The sequence below is a fragment of the Onychomys torridus genome, chromosome 2, assembly GCF_903995425.1.
Source record: "Onychomys torridus chromosome 2, mOncTor1.1, whole genome shotgun sequence".
NCBI lineage: Eukaryota > Metazoa > Chordata > Mammalia > Rodentia > Cricetidae > Onychomys > Onychomys torridus.
In genome coordinates this window covers 44,318,445-44,335,837 of record NC_050444.1, presented here as the reverse complement: position 1 = coordinate 44,335,837, position 17,393 = coordinate 44,318,445, and the positions used below count along the sequence as shown (strand labels likewise).

General features: G+C 41.9%; 1 protein-coding gene across 3 annotated transcripts in view; it reads right to left on the bottom strand.

The window, feature by feature from the left end:
* Usp45 (ubiquitin specific peptidase 45) overlaps positions 1 to 17,393 on the bottom strand; it is a 62,414-nt gene that overhangs the window by 24,237 nt on the left and 20,784 nt on the right. For all 3 annotated transcript variants that reach the window (XM_036179910.1, XM_036179911.1, XM_036179912.1), the window contains 4 exons: positions 14,264 to 14,406; positions 13,323 to 13,418; positions 12,831 to 12,961; positions 1,124 to 1,211 (listed from right to left, as the gene is read on the bottom strand). In XM_036179910.1, the coding sequence (XP_036035803.1) occupies positions 1,124 to 1,211; positions 12,831 to 12,961; positions 13,323 to 13,418; positions 14,264 to 14,406 (458 nt within the window). The remainder of the gene's footprint in view (positions 1 to 1,123; positions 1,212 to 12,830; positions 12,962 to 13,322; positions 13,419 to 14,263; positions 14,407 to 17,393) is intronic.

Sequence of the window (17,393 nt, the reverse complement as noted above, 5' to 3'; positions counted from 1 at the left end):
CATGTATACTTTCAGGGAACACTTCAACAGCACAGCAATGTAGACTATGTGCTGTGTATCTGACATCGTACTATTTTGTACCCTCTCTAATAAATTGTATACTATCTACATAAGACCACCCCAATAAGATACAGTTCACTGATGCCATATTAAAGCCAATAAACAACAATACACTCAAGCATAGGAGTGGACTAGCACTCGCTGAGAAGCCTGCTTTAGCAGCTGCTCTTTCTGGAGAACAGTGCCTGACTCACACAGCTGAAGTTTTTACTCCACTAGCCAGGAGTCAAAGCTAAGCCAGTATGGGGCAGTGGAGGTTTACTCTGAGCATTTAAAATAACAACAGCCGGTTTAGGCTTTGTATAAGAGAAACTAAAGCCTGCAGATCACACTGAAGCATGCAGATCACACTGAAGCGTGCAGATCACAGCGAGCACTGTGCTGGGAAAAGAAACACTGTGTCATCTGATGGAAGTGAACTAATTCTAAGAGCCAAAGAAGCTAGAGGGGAGGAGAAAAGAGGATAAGGGGGCTACTTTCTAATCGTTGTTTGTTTCCTTAGCCTCCACACTTAAGCATCTTTCTACCCTTCTTTTTGTGTCTTCCTTCCTTTCTTCCCTTCCCCTTCCTTCCTTCCTTCCTTCCTTCCTTCCTTCCTTCCTTCCTTCCTTCCTTCCTTCCTTCCCTATCTTCCCTCCTCCCTCCCTTCCTATCTTCCTGAGACAGGGTCTTACTACTCAGAGATCTGCTTGCCTCTGCCTCCCTTGTGCTGGGATTAAAAGCATGCAGCATCACGCTGGCTCTTTTTCTTGAGAGGTAGGTATCTCACTATAAACTCCTGGGTCCAAGCAATCCTTCAGCCGCAGCCTCTTGAGTAGCCGGGACAGTAGGTAGAGGCCACAGTGAGTTCTGTCTCTAGGCTACGTTGAGTTGATTTAAGAGCTGAGGGACATTAAGAAAACGACAAGCGGGGCTACAAAAGTATAAAAGAAATAATCTTACTGAAGAAAGGCAAAAATATAGATAAAAATTACTTGTCACTATGCTTTAAAATTACAGAAAGTGTTCCAGGTTAGTATCTTTGCCGTAGAGAGAATACGTGACACACATTAAGAAATCTGACCTTTGTCTCCTCTGTCCTCACTGCATCCAACAAATGGTGCAAAAGCTCCTGACTGTCCTGTTGCTGGAAACCTTTAAACCGAGGAGCCCTAGGATGTGAAAACAAAGCAAGAAAGACAAAAGGAAGAATCATCCCACAGATCATCAATAACGTGTCAATCTTATGTCAGATTATTCTGAAATAAATTAATGGTCAGTCTACTACTTTTCCATTAAACAGACACAACGTTATTCCTGTTCCAGGGCAAATGAGCCATTGGGTATAGGCACTTACCTTTGATTCGGCATGTCACACACAGTGCTGACAATTTTATACACTTAACTCCTTATCCCCAAATAGTCTCACTGAGATGTGCAATGTCCTCAAGTTGTAAATGAGAGACCTACTGTGGAATAATTTTTTTGTACATTGTGAAGATGTGTTATTCTAATTGGCTTAATAAAAAGCTGAATGGCCAATAGCTAGGCAGGATTTTCAGGCACACAGGATGCTGGGAAGAAGAAGGGAGTGGCCAGCCAGAGGGAGAGGAAGCAGCCTGGGCAGTACAGAGTAAAGTCACAAGACAAACAGCAGATCGATTAAAAAAAAAAAGGTTAATTTAAGTTGTAAGAGCTAGTTAATAACAAGCCTAAGTGATCAGCTGAGCTTCTATAGTTAATAATAAGTCTCTGAGTCATTATTGAGGAGCTAGCAGTCCTGACCAAAAAAAGGTCAGACCACAGGGACCAGAAGAGATATTACAATATGCAATGTCACAGAGCCAGCAAGAAAAACAGCACTCAAACCCAAGTCTCTATGATTTCTTTTCACCTAAAGAATAGAAGGATTAAGATACATTATGCATCTTTTGTTGTTGCTGTTTTTCGAGACAGGGTTTCTCCGTGTAGCTTTGCGCCTTTCCTGGAACTCACTTGGTAGCCCAGGCTGGCCTTGAACTCACAGAGATCCGCCTGGCTCTGCCTCCCGAGTGCTGGGATTAAAGGCATGCACCACCACCACCTGGCCATTCTGTATCTTAATATAAATATTCATTTGCCTTTTATTTTAGAAGAAATAGTCACACAGTTACTGACTATATCTTAATATAACTACACATTGATAACTATGTGAATATACTCCTTCTAAGGATTTAGTAATTAGATTTCCTGTGTGACTGAATGAGATGTTCAGTGCTGCGCATAGAGATACCAATGGCAAATACTGAGTTGATTTTGGTAACTTTTAAAGTCTGCAGAAGGACAGTGCTGGGAGTGTCACAACACCTGACTTCAATGAATTCTGCAGAGCCACAGTAACAAAGCCAGAGTGGCAGTGGCACAGACACAGTCGTGTGCAGCAACGGAGAAGAGCAGACCATGCAGACATGAACACACTCAGCAGTGGCGTCAGAGGCTTACATCGGAGAAAAGACAGCCTCTTCAATACAGGTGCCAAGAAAACTTTGTACCCACGTGGAGAAGAATAAAACTAGATGCCATCCTTCACTCTATAACAATCAACACAAAATGCACAAAAGACTTGAACGTAACACCTGAAATAAGAAACTACTAAAAGAAAACCAGGGAAACACTTCTAGACTTCTAGATACAGGCATAGGCGAAGACTTTCTGAAACAGTGTCTGATATACAAGTGAGATTGCATGGAATTAAACTTTTCACAGAAAAGTAAACAATCAGTAGCATGAAGAAAAATCCTTGCCGTAAACTACTAGGTTAATATCTAGAATACCTAAGTAAAGAACAAAATTAAAAAAAAAAAAAACACCACCACCAACAAAAACCCACAGGATATAACCCAGCAATAAATGGAGAAATGAACACTGAATAGACAGTATTCAGATGGCCAAGAAATATAGGGGGAAAGTTCCATACCCTTAGGAACAGGGAAATTCAAAATGGAAACTAGACACCAAAGTTGCACCCAGTCAGGTGGCTAACATCAAGAAGCCAACAAATGCTGGCAAAGGTGTGGGAGGAAAAACAACCCTCATATACTGTTGGTGGGAATGTGCAGTGCCAGAGGCACATGGAGATCAGTACAGAGGTTCCTCAGAAAACCCAAAGCAGATTGACCATATGACCCAGCACGTTTGAGACTGAACATTTAGGTCAGCACATAAAAGTTATGCACACTCACGTTCATGCAACACCAGTCCCAACAGCCGAGTCATGGTATACAGAATTAGTGTAGGTGTTGTGTCCAGCAATACACAAATGGGTAAAGAAAATGTATTCCTACACAAGAGACTTTTATGCAAACAAAGAAAAACTTGTGTCATGGGCAGATAAATGAATGGAACAGGAGATCAAAATGTTAAGTCAGATAAGCCAGACTCAAAAAGAAAACTTTATGTTTTTCTCAGATGTGGAAAACTCAATAAAACAAAGTAAGATATTAAAGTGAAAAGGGGAATATTTGGGGAGAAGAAAGGACCAGTGAGGGGGATGGAAAATCTGTCCACAACAAACATGATGGGAATATCATCATGAAATCAACTGTTTGTACAATGAATATAACAAATAAAAAATTCTAAAATCTGTAATAAATTCTAATGTCAAGATGAATGTCTTGTCTTAAATGAAAGCTAACCTAGAATGCAGTCTAATCTAAGGTGAATTCTATGAAAAGAACACAGAAACACAGTACAAAACAAATGTACAATAATTTCACTATGATGTGTGTGTGTGTGTGTGTATAAAATCTCATTTGATATAAACAACACTGTTAAAGACTTTGTGAAAATGCACTGCATTTTTCTACTTGAAAAGACTGAAGAAGAACAAGCTAAATGCCACTAAAACCCAATCCAGCATTTTAAATAGCCTTCCTCATACTCTCAAAGTTAGCGTCCACCCTCCGGTGCACTGATGTGCCTGCCACAGAGCTAAGTGAATCGGCGGTGAAGGTAGCACAGAAGGGGAGGAAGCGCCATTTCAGTTTGCTCTTTGCTGGGTAGCTGCACATGCATCATCGTGTTAGAGAACGTGTGTGCGAGTAGGTCAGAGAAACGGGCTAGAAACAAATCCCAATGTTATTTGAGCCTCTACAGCTGGCATCACAAGAGGCAGAAATTACATAACAGACCTGTGCTGTCAATATCAAGCAATGTTCGTGAAATCAACTAGGAGAGAAACAGGAATCCTTCCGGTATCTTCCTTAGCAAGGCGGTCTTTGAGCAGACAGACAGACACACAGGGAGGAGATCATTTCTGATGCTGCTTTCCCACATCTCCATCTCAACCATGTACAAACTGTTTATTGCCTTCTGAATAATCACTGAAGAAAATTAAACCTAGTGGGTTTTTTTTTTCTTCATTCTTTCAGTGAGAACTAGAAAACATAATCCAATAACTTACAAAAATTTTTGAAGGAGACTATCTGAGGTACCAATATCAAAAGACCTTCAAACTTACTTTTAGGAAAGTTAAACAGATACCAAATGTATGAAGACATTCAGCCTATTGAATAAGAGGAACATTTATAGGAAATTGCCTTAGTATATTAATTACCTTCTTTATGACAACATATCTGACAGATTCTACACCTGAAGGGAAGAGAGCTTTATTTGAGCTCAGGGTTCCAGAGGGTGCATTCCATTATGGTGGGAAGGGAATGGCATCCAGAGCAGGTTGGCTCGTGGCAGTAGGAGCTAGTCATGCAGCTTATTCACATCCTGGTGGACCAGGAAGCAGAGAGGATACTGGGCCCAACACAAGGCCAGGCTACAATCCTCTTGGCCTAACATCCACCAACTCAGCCCCAAAGCAGCACCAGCAGCTGGGGACCAAGTGTTTGAACACATGAACCTCTGTAGGATATTTCAATTCAAACCTATCATATAACAAGAATGATGCTGTCCAGAAGCAAGGAGTGCTGGAAAGATGGCTCAGTGGTTAAAAACAATCACTGTTCTTACAGAACACCAGATTTAAGTTCTCAGTACCCACATCAGGAGGCTCCCAATTGCCTGTCACTCCAATTCCAGTGCTCCAATGGTCTCACAAGGCACTAGCATGCATGTAGTAAACATAAACACACACGCACAACACACACACACACACAAATTTTTACAATATTTTTTAAAAAGAAGAGGGCTTTTAAAATCCTCAAGATATAGGGGCTGGGGAAGTGGTTTAGCAGTTAAGAGCACTGGCTGCTCATCCAGATGGCCCAGTTCAATTCCCAATGCTGAGTTGGATCCCTAGAATTCACATAAAGGTGGAAGTAGAGAACTGACTTCACAAATTTGTTCTCTGAGCACGTGTTACTGTGACACATGATGTATCACAGGCACCATATAAACACACACACACACACACACATACACACACACACTAATAATAATAATAATAATAATAATAATAATAATAATAATAAAGTTGTTATTATTATTATTATTTATAATAATAAAGTAGTAGTAGTAAAGCCAAAAAAAAAAAAAAGAAAAGAAAAAGTTCAAGTGAATTCCATGGATCACAAACATAAAGTAGGCAAAGCAAAACACAGCCATACTGGACCTGAAAGAGCTCAGCCTTGAGGAGCTAGAGATAAATGTATTTCATAAGGACCAAAATGAAGCTCACTGTTTAAGGATGGGGGACAGTTCCTTAAACCTTAAGGAAAGCCCCCTGGACAATGTTCCCAAAGGCCACAAAAGAACTAAGACAGCCTGAGTACCTAAAGCTGAGCCTTTATACCACACATGCAAATTATGGCCACAAAGTAAATGGCACATTAGGAAAACTTTGATCTCCAAGGGTAGCCAGAAGGGCTATGTGAGAGCAACTTGAGATTTAAAATGAATAAGCAGAGAGTAGAGAAGTAGGAGGAAGGAAGTGTGGGAGTGACAGATGAGGCAAGGAGGTGAGAAAGAAGTGGGGACAAAAATGAGGAAAAGTGAATAAGCAAAGACTACACCAAGTAAGCCTACAGACTGAGAAATTAAAACATATGAAGTCTAAAGGAAAGACAGCAAGACATGAATCAGCTTCACTTCAAATGCATTTCATAGGACTGCCCAAAATGCTCTAAGAATGTCCAACAGATGTTCAGCATTAAGAGCACTTGCTGCTCTTGCAAAAGCTCTAAATTTGCTTCTCAGCACTCACATCCCAAGGCGCAAAAGCATCTCAACTGGAGTTCTGGGGGATCTGATGCCCTCTTCTGGCCTCCCAGGGTACCAAGCACACATATACCTCCAAAGGTATAAGCATACATACATACATGCAGGTAAACACTCATACACATATAATAAACATAAAATCTTTTTTAAAAAAAGATCAATAAAATTACTGGCAGGCTAGGCTCACAAGGTACATAAAATGTAAGTCAACTTTGTATTTGTACTTGAACCCTTTCTTCAAGAGGGCTCATAATTTATGCAAATGTTCCAAAATCTGAACAAACCCAAAGTTTAAAACCTTTCTGCCCCTAAGCACATCAGGTGAGAGACATTATACCTGTAGTAGTGAATCCTGAAGATGGGGTACATAGAAATCTTAATTTTTATCTGGGAGTACTCAACTACTTGAACATATTATTTATTTTTATAAATCTTAATAAAAGAAGGAAACATAAAAACAAATGAAGCTATTTTGGTCAGAATTAAAACAAATTTCTAAAGCATACAATGCCCTAAAACTACTTAACTTTATCAGGCAGTCACATCTCTATGCTTCTCACAGTCTTTTCTGGCCTTCAGGCATTTAAAAAAAAAATTATGTGCAGAATAAATGAAGCATGGCAATTCCTCTCTATTTGGGGCTAGTTTAAGTTTAAACAAAATTTTGAAGTCTACAGATACTATAAAATGCAAGTTCCTACTTAAAGAACGTTCTTCCTTCATGCCTCAGTAACTAGGCTGAACTAGTTTATAAGATTCATGAGAATAGGACATAATTAATCTCAATGTTTCAGAAAAAGAAATAAGTAAATATTCTAACAATGTTGGGTAATAGCCTCAGGTCATGAGGAATTGTGTCAGGCTGTGTTTGGCAATAGCTCCAAGCTATAAAGAATTGTTTAGCAACCCAGGATTGGTGAGCCACACCTTTAATCCCAGTATTAGGGAGACAGAGGCAGGTAGGTTTCTGTAGTTAGAGGCCAGCCTGGTCTACAGAGTGAGTTCTAGGACAGCCAGAGCTATGTGAGACCCTGTCTCAAACAAACAAATAAACACACACACACACACACACACACACACACACACACACACACACATCCCCTAGCCTCTCTAAATGCATACAACCCAAGGAAAAACTGAGGCCCCTCACTGTTCCAATAAAGCAGTCTGTTGAGTTTGTCTGCTTCTCTGCCTCATTTTCCTTACACTCAGTGCCAAAACGCAGGACCCTTCAGGGTCCTCTGGGCAGAAAGCCCTCCTTCCTCCCTTGAAGGGGTCATTCCTTCGGAAGCACAGACACCTCAGAGCTCACGATAGAGGTTAAACAGCCACCAGTTTCAACCTGGCATCTTTTTTTTTTTTTGGTTGTTTGAGAGAGGGTTTCTCTGTGTAGCCACAGCTGTCCTCGAACTCACAGAGATCCACCTGCCTCTGCCTCCCCAGTGCTGGGATTAAAGGCTTGCGCCACCACTGCCTGGCTCAACCTAGAATTTCTGATCTCTGCATCCTCTGCGTCTCTGTGGACAGAACCTCAGCCTGTGGGATTTGATCGGTGCTCCCTGCCATCCCGGCCTGATCCCAACCCTCTGCTCTCCTCGGGACCCTTCCCATCCATCTTCTCTGACCCCTTCCTCCTGGACTCGGACCTCCAGGCTGAGAGAGAGGCCTTTCGCCCTTTGGCCATCCACACACCCAAAATCTATAGGACAAGGTAACCACCTGGGTCTGACTCAGTACCCTGACCAGACTCCAGAAGGTCCAGGAGCTTCTCACCCCTCCAGATCACAAGGTCTGGAGGTTCCAGGGACCTGCCCCGTATAATTAACTCTGTGACGCCACTCCCATCGCTAGCCTTACGAATATGGGGACAGCCTCAGTTTCATTTTCATCTTTTCTCTGAACCTGGAGGACCCCCCACGCCGGCAGATAAGGCTCTCAACCAGCTGTTTGTCATTTCAAATTTAAACCAAATTTTCAAAATAGGCTCTAAATTATCTATCCCAAAAGACTCTCTTTTGGCTTGTCTCCAAGGTAATCTTAAAAATCTTCATCTCAGAGAGCTCCCAGCCATCAAACTCATTAAATTCTCCACTCAAATCTGGCTGTGTACTCCCTTGATAATGGTCATTTGCTGGCCCCAGTTCGGAACTTTCAGTTTTGACATTCTTTCAGACCTGACAACTTTTCTCGAATGAAATGGCAAGTGGTCCAAGGCACCCTGTTGTGGTGGTTTGAACAGGAGTGGCCTCCATAGGCTTACATATCTGAATGCTTTGACCTTAGGGAACAGCGCTACTTGACGGGGACTAGGTATGGCCTTGTTGAAGTAGGTGTACCCTTGTTGGCTTGTGTCACTGGGGGTGGGCTCTGGGGTTTCAAAAGCCCAAGTAAGCCCAGTGGCTCTCTCTCTCTTCCTGCTGCCTACAGGTCTAGATGTAGAATTCTAAACATCTCCAGCACCAGGTCTGCCTGCTTGCTACCATGCTTCCTGCCATGACAATAACAGATTAAATTTCTGAAACTATAAGCAAGCCCCAATTAAATGCTTTCAAAGAGTTGCCATGGTTATGGTGTCTCTTCACAGCAATAGAATGTTGACTAAGACATCTATGCCCAAGGCTCTGTCAACCCTTTACTCCATTCTTCTCTCTGCAATTCCTGTTCTGCCCCCTAGTTCTTCTCTGTCACCAAAAGTCTGGACCCAAATCCAATTCCCACTCCAGTTCCCTGGCCTTTGATCCTGCTGATGAACTTCCTCCCTACAATGCCCCAACACATACCCCCACCAGGAATAATCTCCCTACTTCCCAACCTTAATCCTCACCCTCTATGCTTCCCCCTCCTTGGACTCCTACCCTTGCCGCTACATGTCAAAAGTCCAAAGGTACTTCAGGGACCTCTGAAAAATCACCTTCCTGTGGTCTCTAATCCAAGCACACTCCTTTCTTCCATCTCCTCCTCTACTGATTTCTGTTCTGTCTTTATCCTTAAAAAATGCTTTCTTTTTTGTTTGTTTAGGGTTTTGTTTTGTTTTGTTTTGTTGAAACAGGGTTTTTCTATGTAACAGTCCTGGCTGTCCTGTAACTCACTTTGTGGACCAGGCTGGCTTCGATCTCACAGAGATCTGCCTGCCTCTTCCTGTAGTTGGTAGCTGTTCCAGCTTTGACCTGGAAGTACTACCCACATTGAGGCTTCCGGTAACTGTCACACCTATGAGGCAGGGCCGAGAGACAGGAGCCCTTAAGACCCGAGATCCGGATGTGTGGGCTCTCTTGGTTCCTGGATCCTGGATGCTGGAGGTAGACTGAGCAGAGTTCTCCAGAGAACACTGCCGGACTGCACCTCTCCCGGACCCTGTAACCTATCCCTTTACTTGTTAAGTTACCCCACAAAATAAACCTCCCTTTTAACTACGTGGAATTGCCTTAATACTTCCACCAATATCTGCCTCCTGAAAAGATGCTTTCTTTTTTTAAGCTGAGGATCGAACCCAGGGCCTTGCGCTTGCTAGGCAAGCGCTCTACCACTGAGCTAAATCCCCCTACACACATCCTCTCAACCCCTGTCACATCCTGGCTCTACTCTGACGACAAAGCCTCCATCCCCAGAAGCACCTTGTGCACACAGACCCTCTTTCTGATGGCTGACATCCTAACATACTCCCTGAGTCACCCTTCTAATCAAACTCTTCTCCCCTTTCTGCAAAGTTAATTACTGCTATTCACTGGTGGGCTATTTCTAAAAAGATGAACCACGTTCTGTGAGACCAGCCAAAAGACAAATCCTAACCCCAATCTCTGCTTCCCAGTTTCCATCTCACCAAGTGAGAGTCCAGTTACCCCCAGACTAGCAGTTAGATTTCACCATATGCTCCTAGTCGGGAGACACAAGCATTTACTAGTATTTGTAGATACCTTTCCAGGATGGGTTGTGGCCTTCCCAACCACAAATAAGAGGGCCCACACTATAGTTTACACGCTGCTCTCTGAGATCATCTCTTGCTCCATACAGTCAAATAATGGCCCCGAGTTCATCTCTTCGACTACCCAAGCTGTGTCTAAATCCCCTGGAAATTCTACATCTCTTACTGGCCCCAATCCTCAGGGAAAATTGAGAGGATGAATAGGGCCATAAATGACTCCTGGCTTTACCCCCACAATTTCACTCCACATCTCTAGGTCCCACCAAGCTCAAGATAGCCAGGCTTCCAGTTTCCCAGCTCTTACCATCAGAGAGGCAGACTGTGTAGGACCAGAAACAAATTGTACACTGCTTGGCTCCCAAACTGTCTCACCAAGTTCTTCCAACAAGGACTACCAGCTTTTTTGACCCAGAAGTAAATGACCAGCCCTTATCCAACCTGGAAGCTACCTCAATGTTCCCCTTCCACCACTGAAATTGCAGCACCTCTCTAACAGGAAGTAGTCACTCCAAAACCATGACTCCTCCCCTTTACCCTTCCGGAATTGGGATATGTCAGGTAGTAGTCTCAGGTCATGAGGATCTGCATCAGGCTGTATTGGGCAACAGCCCCATGACATAAAGAATTGCTTAGTGCCAGGCGGCGGTGGTGGTGCACACCTTTAATCCCAGCACTCGGGAGGCAGAGGCAGGCAGATCTCTGTGAGTTCAAGGCCAGCTTGGGCTACATAGTGAGTTCCAGGATAGGCTCCAAAGCTACACAGAGAAACCCTGTCTTGAAAAACCAAAAAAAAAAAAAAAAAAGAATTGATCCACCTCCAGAAACAATATGTCCAGGCAGCAGAAGCAATTCACCCTGCCAAACTGTGATGCAGCAAGACATTGTAAAGGCTCCTCCATTTTGTATTCTTGTTGAGGCCATTTCAGGTTTAACTAGAAATTGATCTCCTTGATGGAGAATCTCATGGAAAGTTACCCAACTCTATTCTAGGAACCCAAGGTCAAGATGCCCCAGCTAACTTATCTTAGCTTCTTGTGCAGAACCCCCTTCAGCTAACCACTTACTTTAGCTTCTGTTAAACTACTTGCTTCTGTGAAGTATCCCCTGCAGCTGCCAAGCAAGCCAGAACATGGTTTGTGCCTTTAAAATCCTATTGGTCTAAACGCATGGGTCTACACTGAGGTACTGAATATGTGAGTATAGTCCTAGCCAGCAAGACTAAAGACTTTCAATTGGCTATAAATTGTTTAAGTGGTGGGTTCCCCATAACAAAACCTCAAAAACAGTTGTAACTTCCTAGTAGATATATATACATGCATGTATATATGTATGTTTTAACTTTTAATGACTGTGCCTAAGAGATCTATGCCTCTAACCTGTAAGCCCCTTGCTTAAGGACATATACTTCCTAAAATGCTGGAAGCTATTATTTATGGAAGATAACAAGTCACATGTCTTCTCTCCCCTAAACAAGTTTGCTTGACCCATCTGCACTGGATGTGCTTGATTATATGTAGGCAGGAGGGATGCAGACAGGAAGTACATCAGGATATATGCTTGCCCCTGATTAGATGTAGGAGGCAGGCAGGAAGTATGTTAGGATTTATGTTTGCTCCTGATTGGACCTGATGGGAAATACAGTAGCCCATGGGTTTGCCTTCATAAGCCTCTGCAAAATGTGACTTGTTGCCATTTTCTGAGAACCTTGGAATGAACCCAGCCAGAGTCCATTATCCTGGCCAGCATTTAATTAAAGCTTGCTTCAAATTTGGCTCAAGAATTGTGGTAGTGGTCTTTTCTCAACTAATAGGATTAATAGTATATTCCTCCGCCCCTCTAAAGAGTTTAACCTTCATCCCATGGAAAGGTTGGGCCAGGCCCCTCACTGTTTCAATACAGCAGTCAGTCTCAGATGACCTGTTGAGACCGAGTGGTCTGTTTCTCTGCTTTACTTTCTTACAAACATCCAGTTAGGTAAGCCCTTTATGGCATGCGTTTCTTTCCAGGCATATGAAGATTTTGCTTTTAAATATATGCTAATACCTGGAGAAATCCATATAAGCTCTATTTGCCTCAAAGCTCATCTTTAAAATAAAAAAGCTAAGAGTCTGAGAATGTAGCCTGGTGGTAGACCTTGCCTCGCAAATGCAAGGCACCAACAAAGGAAACATATTTGTTATGCTACTTTCTATATGTTACAGTTGGGCAATAGCCCCAAGCAATGAAGAATGGCTTAGCCCCAGTCTGATCATTCAGTTCCACCCAAGAAACAACATGTCCAGGTAGCACAAGCAACTCACCCTGCCAAAACACAAAAATGGCTGTAACTTCCTGGTAGATACAGACATACATAATATTACATCATGGACTTGAGTCAGGACAGACTTCATTTGCTTTTCAGTTCTGTTGCCCCCTACTAGGTGTGCTACCTCATTTCTGAGTCTCTGTCTCCTAACACATAAACTTCTAATACAATCACTTCTAAAGAGGATGGGGACAATCTGCATAAAGCACACAGATGTGGCTAACAAATGTTGCTTCTTTGTCTTGGCAGTATTTGGCAGCAACCAAAACAACAGAGCAGGAATAAAACCCTTGTTAGTGGGAGTTCATTAGTACTTTGTGACCTCATTGTTCATATCAAGAATGCAGACACACTCACTTCTGGCAAAGTTGATTGAAAAGAACTTTAGGAGAAAGTGGTCCTTTTTCAGCTTCTTTCATGCTGTGAAGAAACAGGAACAAGGCTGAAGTCAATGGTCCAGGGCTTGAAAGTTCCACCACTAATGGATCCTTTGAAAACATGATCAATGTTATATCAGAAGCACATAATTTTAAAATAAAATATTATTAAGAGTCTTAAAGCTATACTTTATTTAAGTGATGGTAACAATAAGACCTAAATTTAAATAAATGTTACTGTTAACTACAAGAGTCCTGGACATTTTACTCAACAAAAGTTCTGACTCTTGTTTTTTTCAGTATGTGCAAATAAAAATTGCCTCGACTTTTTTTTTTTGGGGGGGGGGGATCCACAGCATACCTTAAAGCTACAATTTCTGAAAGCTTTATCTGGTAATTTTTACAAGATACTTGAAACATTTTGGAAACAGGTTATTATGTTTCTGTGGCTGTATGTGTGCTTGTTACTCACCAGCTGAGGAGCTGACGAAAGCGAAATCTTGAGTTTGGTGCCATCTTCTTTTATCTCATTCATCAGTTCAAAGAGAATGTGAGTCTGGGCCAAGTTCTAGACAACAGAGCCAAGCTGGTTCAGTTAGTGTGTGGTTCTCATGTGATGACATGAGTGTTCTCTATTCAGTTAGTGTGTGGTTCTCATGTGATGACATGAGTGTTCTCTATTCAGTTAGTGTGTGGTTCCCATGTGATGACATGAATGCTCTCTGTTCAGTTAGTGTGTGGTTCCCATGTGATGACATGAATGCTCTCTGTTCAGTTAGTGTGTGGTTCTCATGTGATGACATGAATGCTTTCTGCTCAGTTAGTGTGTGGTTCCCATGTGATGACCTGAGTGTTCTCTATTCAGTTAGTGTGTGGTTCTCATGTGATGACATGAGTGTTCTCTATTCAGTTAGTGTGTGGTTCCCATGTGATAACCTGAGTGTTCTCTGTTCAGTTAGTATGTGGTTCTCATGTGATGACATGAATGCTTTCTGTTCAGTTAGTGTGTGGTTCTCATGTGGTGACATGAGTGTTCTCTATTCAGTTAGTGTGTGGTTCCCATGTGATGACCTGAGTGTTCTCTGTTCAGTTAGTGTGTGGTTCCCATGTGATGATGTGAATGTTCTCAAAGCTTCCAATCTCATTCAGCACAGCAAACCATGTCCACTAAAATCTTAGAGATTTAACTGAGTACACTACGTTTCCAGTAATATGACCACAGAAGCACTACAAGACAACAGACACCCAGGCAGTACTACTGAGTACACATACGATAATCACCAACAATAACTCAAACAAAGATAAACAGAAGGAACGTTGTAGAATAACACTTAACAGTCAATGGACAGTCTACACTCATATTAACCAGTTCAAATATTTGTTCACAGTTTACAAATCATGCTGATGACTTACCTGGATGACTGCATTGAAAAAGCAAGTATTTCCTAGATTTGTAATTCCTTTCACAGACGGCACACAGCTGCCCTTTCTTCCCTTCTTTATTTCACCTGCTTCACGCTTTTCTTCACAAAGTTTTATGAGTCTCGAAAATGCACCTATGAAACATACATAAGCCACAGGAAACTTACATGAGATGTAAAATTAAACATGTCACTTGACAATTTAAATATATCATTTAAAATCAAGTAAGAGTGAATCTTTGAATTAGTGTTCCTGAAGGACAAGACCACAAACAAAATATCTTCAGTTTCATATTTTACAGCTATTGAGTTGAATTCATTGTTATACAGGTATCTGTACCCTTACATCACATTACAAAATAATTTCCTGGTGAATTTAAAAATTTAAGGGAAATAGGGGAAAACAAACAGAAAAGGCCTTCCTTCTAAATACAATCCCCACAAGAAAAGAAATGGGTGCTTAAAGGCAAGCTGCTCTAAGCCTCGGATGGGAGGTGAGAAATGAATGAGCTTCTAAAACTGCTGCTGTGCCAGGAGGAAGGAAGGGTTCAGATGGACATCTGGGTCACGGGAGCGGAGGTAGGTGACCAGAAATCCACGGCCACCTCCAGATACAAACAGAGGTAAGTCAGCCTGGGCTACAAACAAACAAACACTGGTTCCAGAGGGTTACATAATGAAGTCATATTGATAATAGATTTTTTATGAGCTTAAACAGTGAGAGAAAAATTTTAATTTAAAAACATTTTAGTGTGTATTGGTATTTTGCCTACATGTATGCCTGTGCACTCCTGCCTGATGCCCACAAAGGCCAAAGAGGGCATTGGGTTCCTTAAAGGGAATGGAGTTAGAGATGGCTGTGAGCCACCATGTGGGTCGGCAGGAATCAAACCCAGGTCCCCTGAAAGAGCAGCAAGCGCTCCTAACTGCTGAGCCATCTCTTCAGCTCCATGAGGGGAATCTTTTCTTTCTTTCTGAGACAGGGTCTCACTAGGTAGTCCTGGCTGTCCTGGAACTCACTATGTAGACCAGGGTAGCTTCAAACTCACAAGATCTGCCTGCCTCTGCGTCCTGAGTGCTGGGACTAAGGACAGCATCGTCACACCGTGCTCAGAGGGAAACCTTTCTAATGAAAGATGACAACCAGTGACAAAGGAAAGGACCAGGTCAGGAAACCACCCTCTCACAGTGACACCCTTCCGTAAACCTGGCAGCTTTCCCATGAGTTTGAGAAGTTCGAAGTTACAACAGTTAATAGGATCACAGTATACTACAAAAAGTACAATATCAGCTGGGCGGTGGTGGTGCACACCTTTAGTCCCAGCATGGGGGAGGCAGAGGCAGGTGAATCTCTGTGAGCTCAAGGCCAGCCTGGGCTACAAAGTTCCAGGACACCCAGGACTATTACACAGAGAAACCCTGTCTTGGAAAATAAATAAATAAATAAAATATCTAATAAACCTGAGTGCCATGCTTTGTACTTGACAATCTAAATAACTACTATAGATCTGAAAATTGCATTTTATTTGTTTATGAAACAGGGTCTATATAGCTCTGGAAACAGGGTCTATATAGCTGTGGTTGACCTAGAACTTGCTATGTAGATGAGGTGGTTTTGAACTTGCCTCAGCCTCCCTAGTGCTGTAACACCATGCCCAGCTGGAAACTACGTTATTAGTTTGTGTTCAATGACAATGTAAGAATAAAGAACAATTCCTAACATTTAAAACTGACATGTTGATCATATCTATGTAATAGATTACTGAGATTCAAAATCATCATACAGGGCACTGTAAATGTAGCTTACTTCATAGATTGTCTGCCCAGCATACAAGAAGCCCTAGGTTCCTTTCCTATACCACAGAGCACCAGGCTGGTGGCATATGCATGTAATCCCAGCATGTGGAATGTGGAAGCGGAAAAATCAGAAATTGAAGGCCATCCTCAACTACACAGTGAGTTTGAGACCAACCTGGGATATATAAAACCCTGTCTTAAAAACAAACAAAACGTTTATAGTCATCCCTTGATATACCCACAGTAGGCCATGTTTCCAAGACTCCCAGAACACAGATACCCAAGTCCTTCATTTTAGGAATTCATCAGGCATAAAAGGCTACGTTTCTACTAGGGTTGCTGTCTCAGCCTGTGGATATTCACTGATAGTGGATTTCTGTTTCTTTTATCACATATACTAATTTTATTTAATACATAATAAAGGGTTTCATTGTGACATTTTCATGTCTCTGTTTTTGTCCTATCCCCCTGTTTCCCAGTTAATCCTATTGCCATGTCCCATGGTTGTTTTACTGTCAATGGTGTTTTGGGGATCCATTTTTTTTTTTTAGTGTTTCCTACAAGATCCCAGGTGAGGGACCATTTACAAAAGCAATGGCTCCTTATAAGTGGCTAGGCCACTAAAGAAAATGTATGTCAGGTGTGGTGGCACATGCCTTTAATCCCAGCACTGTCTCAGACAGGTTAAGTGATCTGCTCAGGGACATAACAGTAACATTCCAATTATAAATCCATCACTTTACAACCTAAATCCCCATCAACCGCTAAGATTCTTACAGATTTGGGTGTATGCCACTCTGAACAAATGAATTCTCAAAAGACTTTCCTTCCTTTAACATCCATAGTAAGTGCTGTTCTGATATGTAGCATATCTGAGACAAGGGCTCATGGAGCATACCTGGGTGTAAACCTCCTGCTTCCCCCTCCAGTGTTCAGGATTATCAACATGCCAGGTTTTACTAAGTGTTGGGGACTGAACCCAGGACTCTTACATCCTAGTCAACCACTCTATCAACTGAACTACATTCCAGACCTGTTCTTTTAATTTTTCACACAAAAAAACAATGGTTGGGAGAAATAAGCTACAGAAAGTAACTACACATAGATTAAATAATACACAAATCCACTTGGAAAAATAGTCCTAGAAATAAATAATATTAATTTTTTATATATAGTTTATGTATCTCTGTACTTCATTCATCCATCACTTTTTAAAACATCTGGGATGACATCCCGAAGTAAACAATGTTCATAAGACCATCTGGACAAAACTGCAGGCAAGAAAAAAAGCATAAACATATGGAAAAACAGATTTTCCCCCTTCC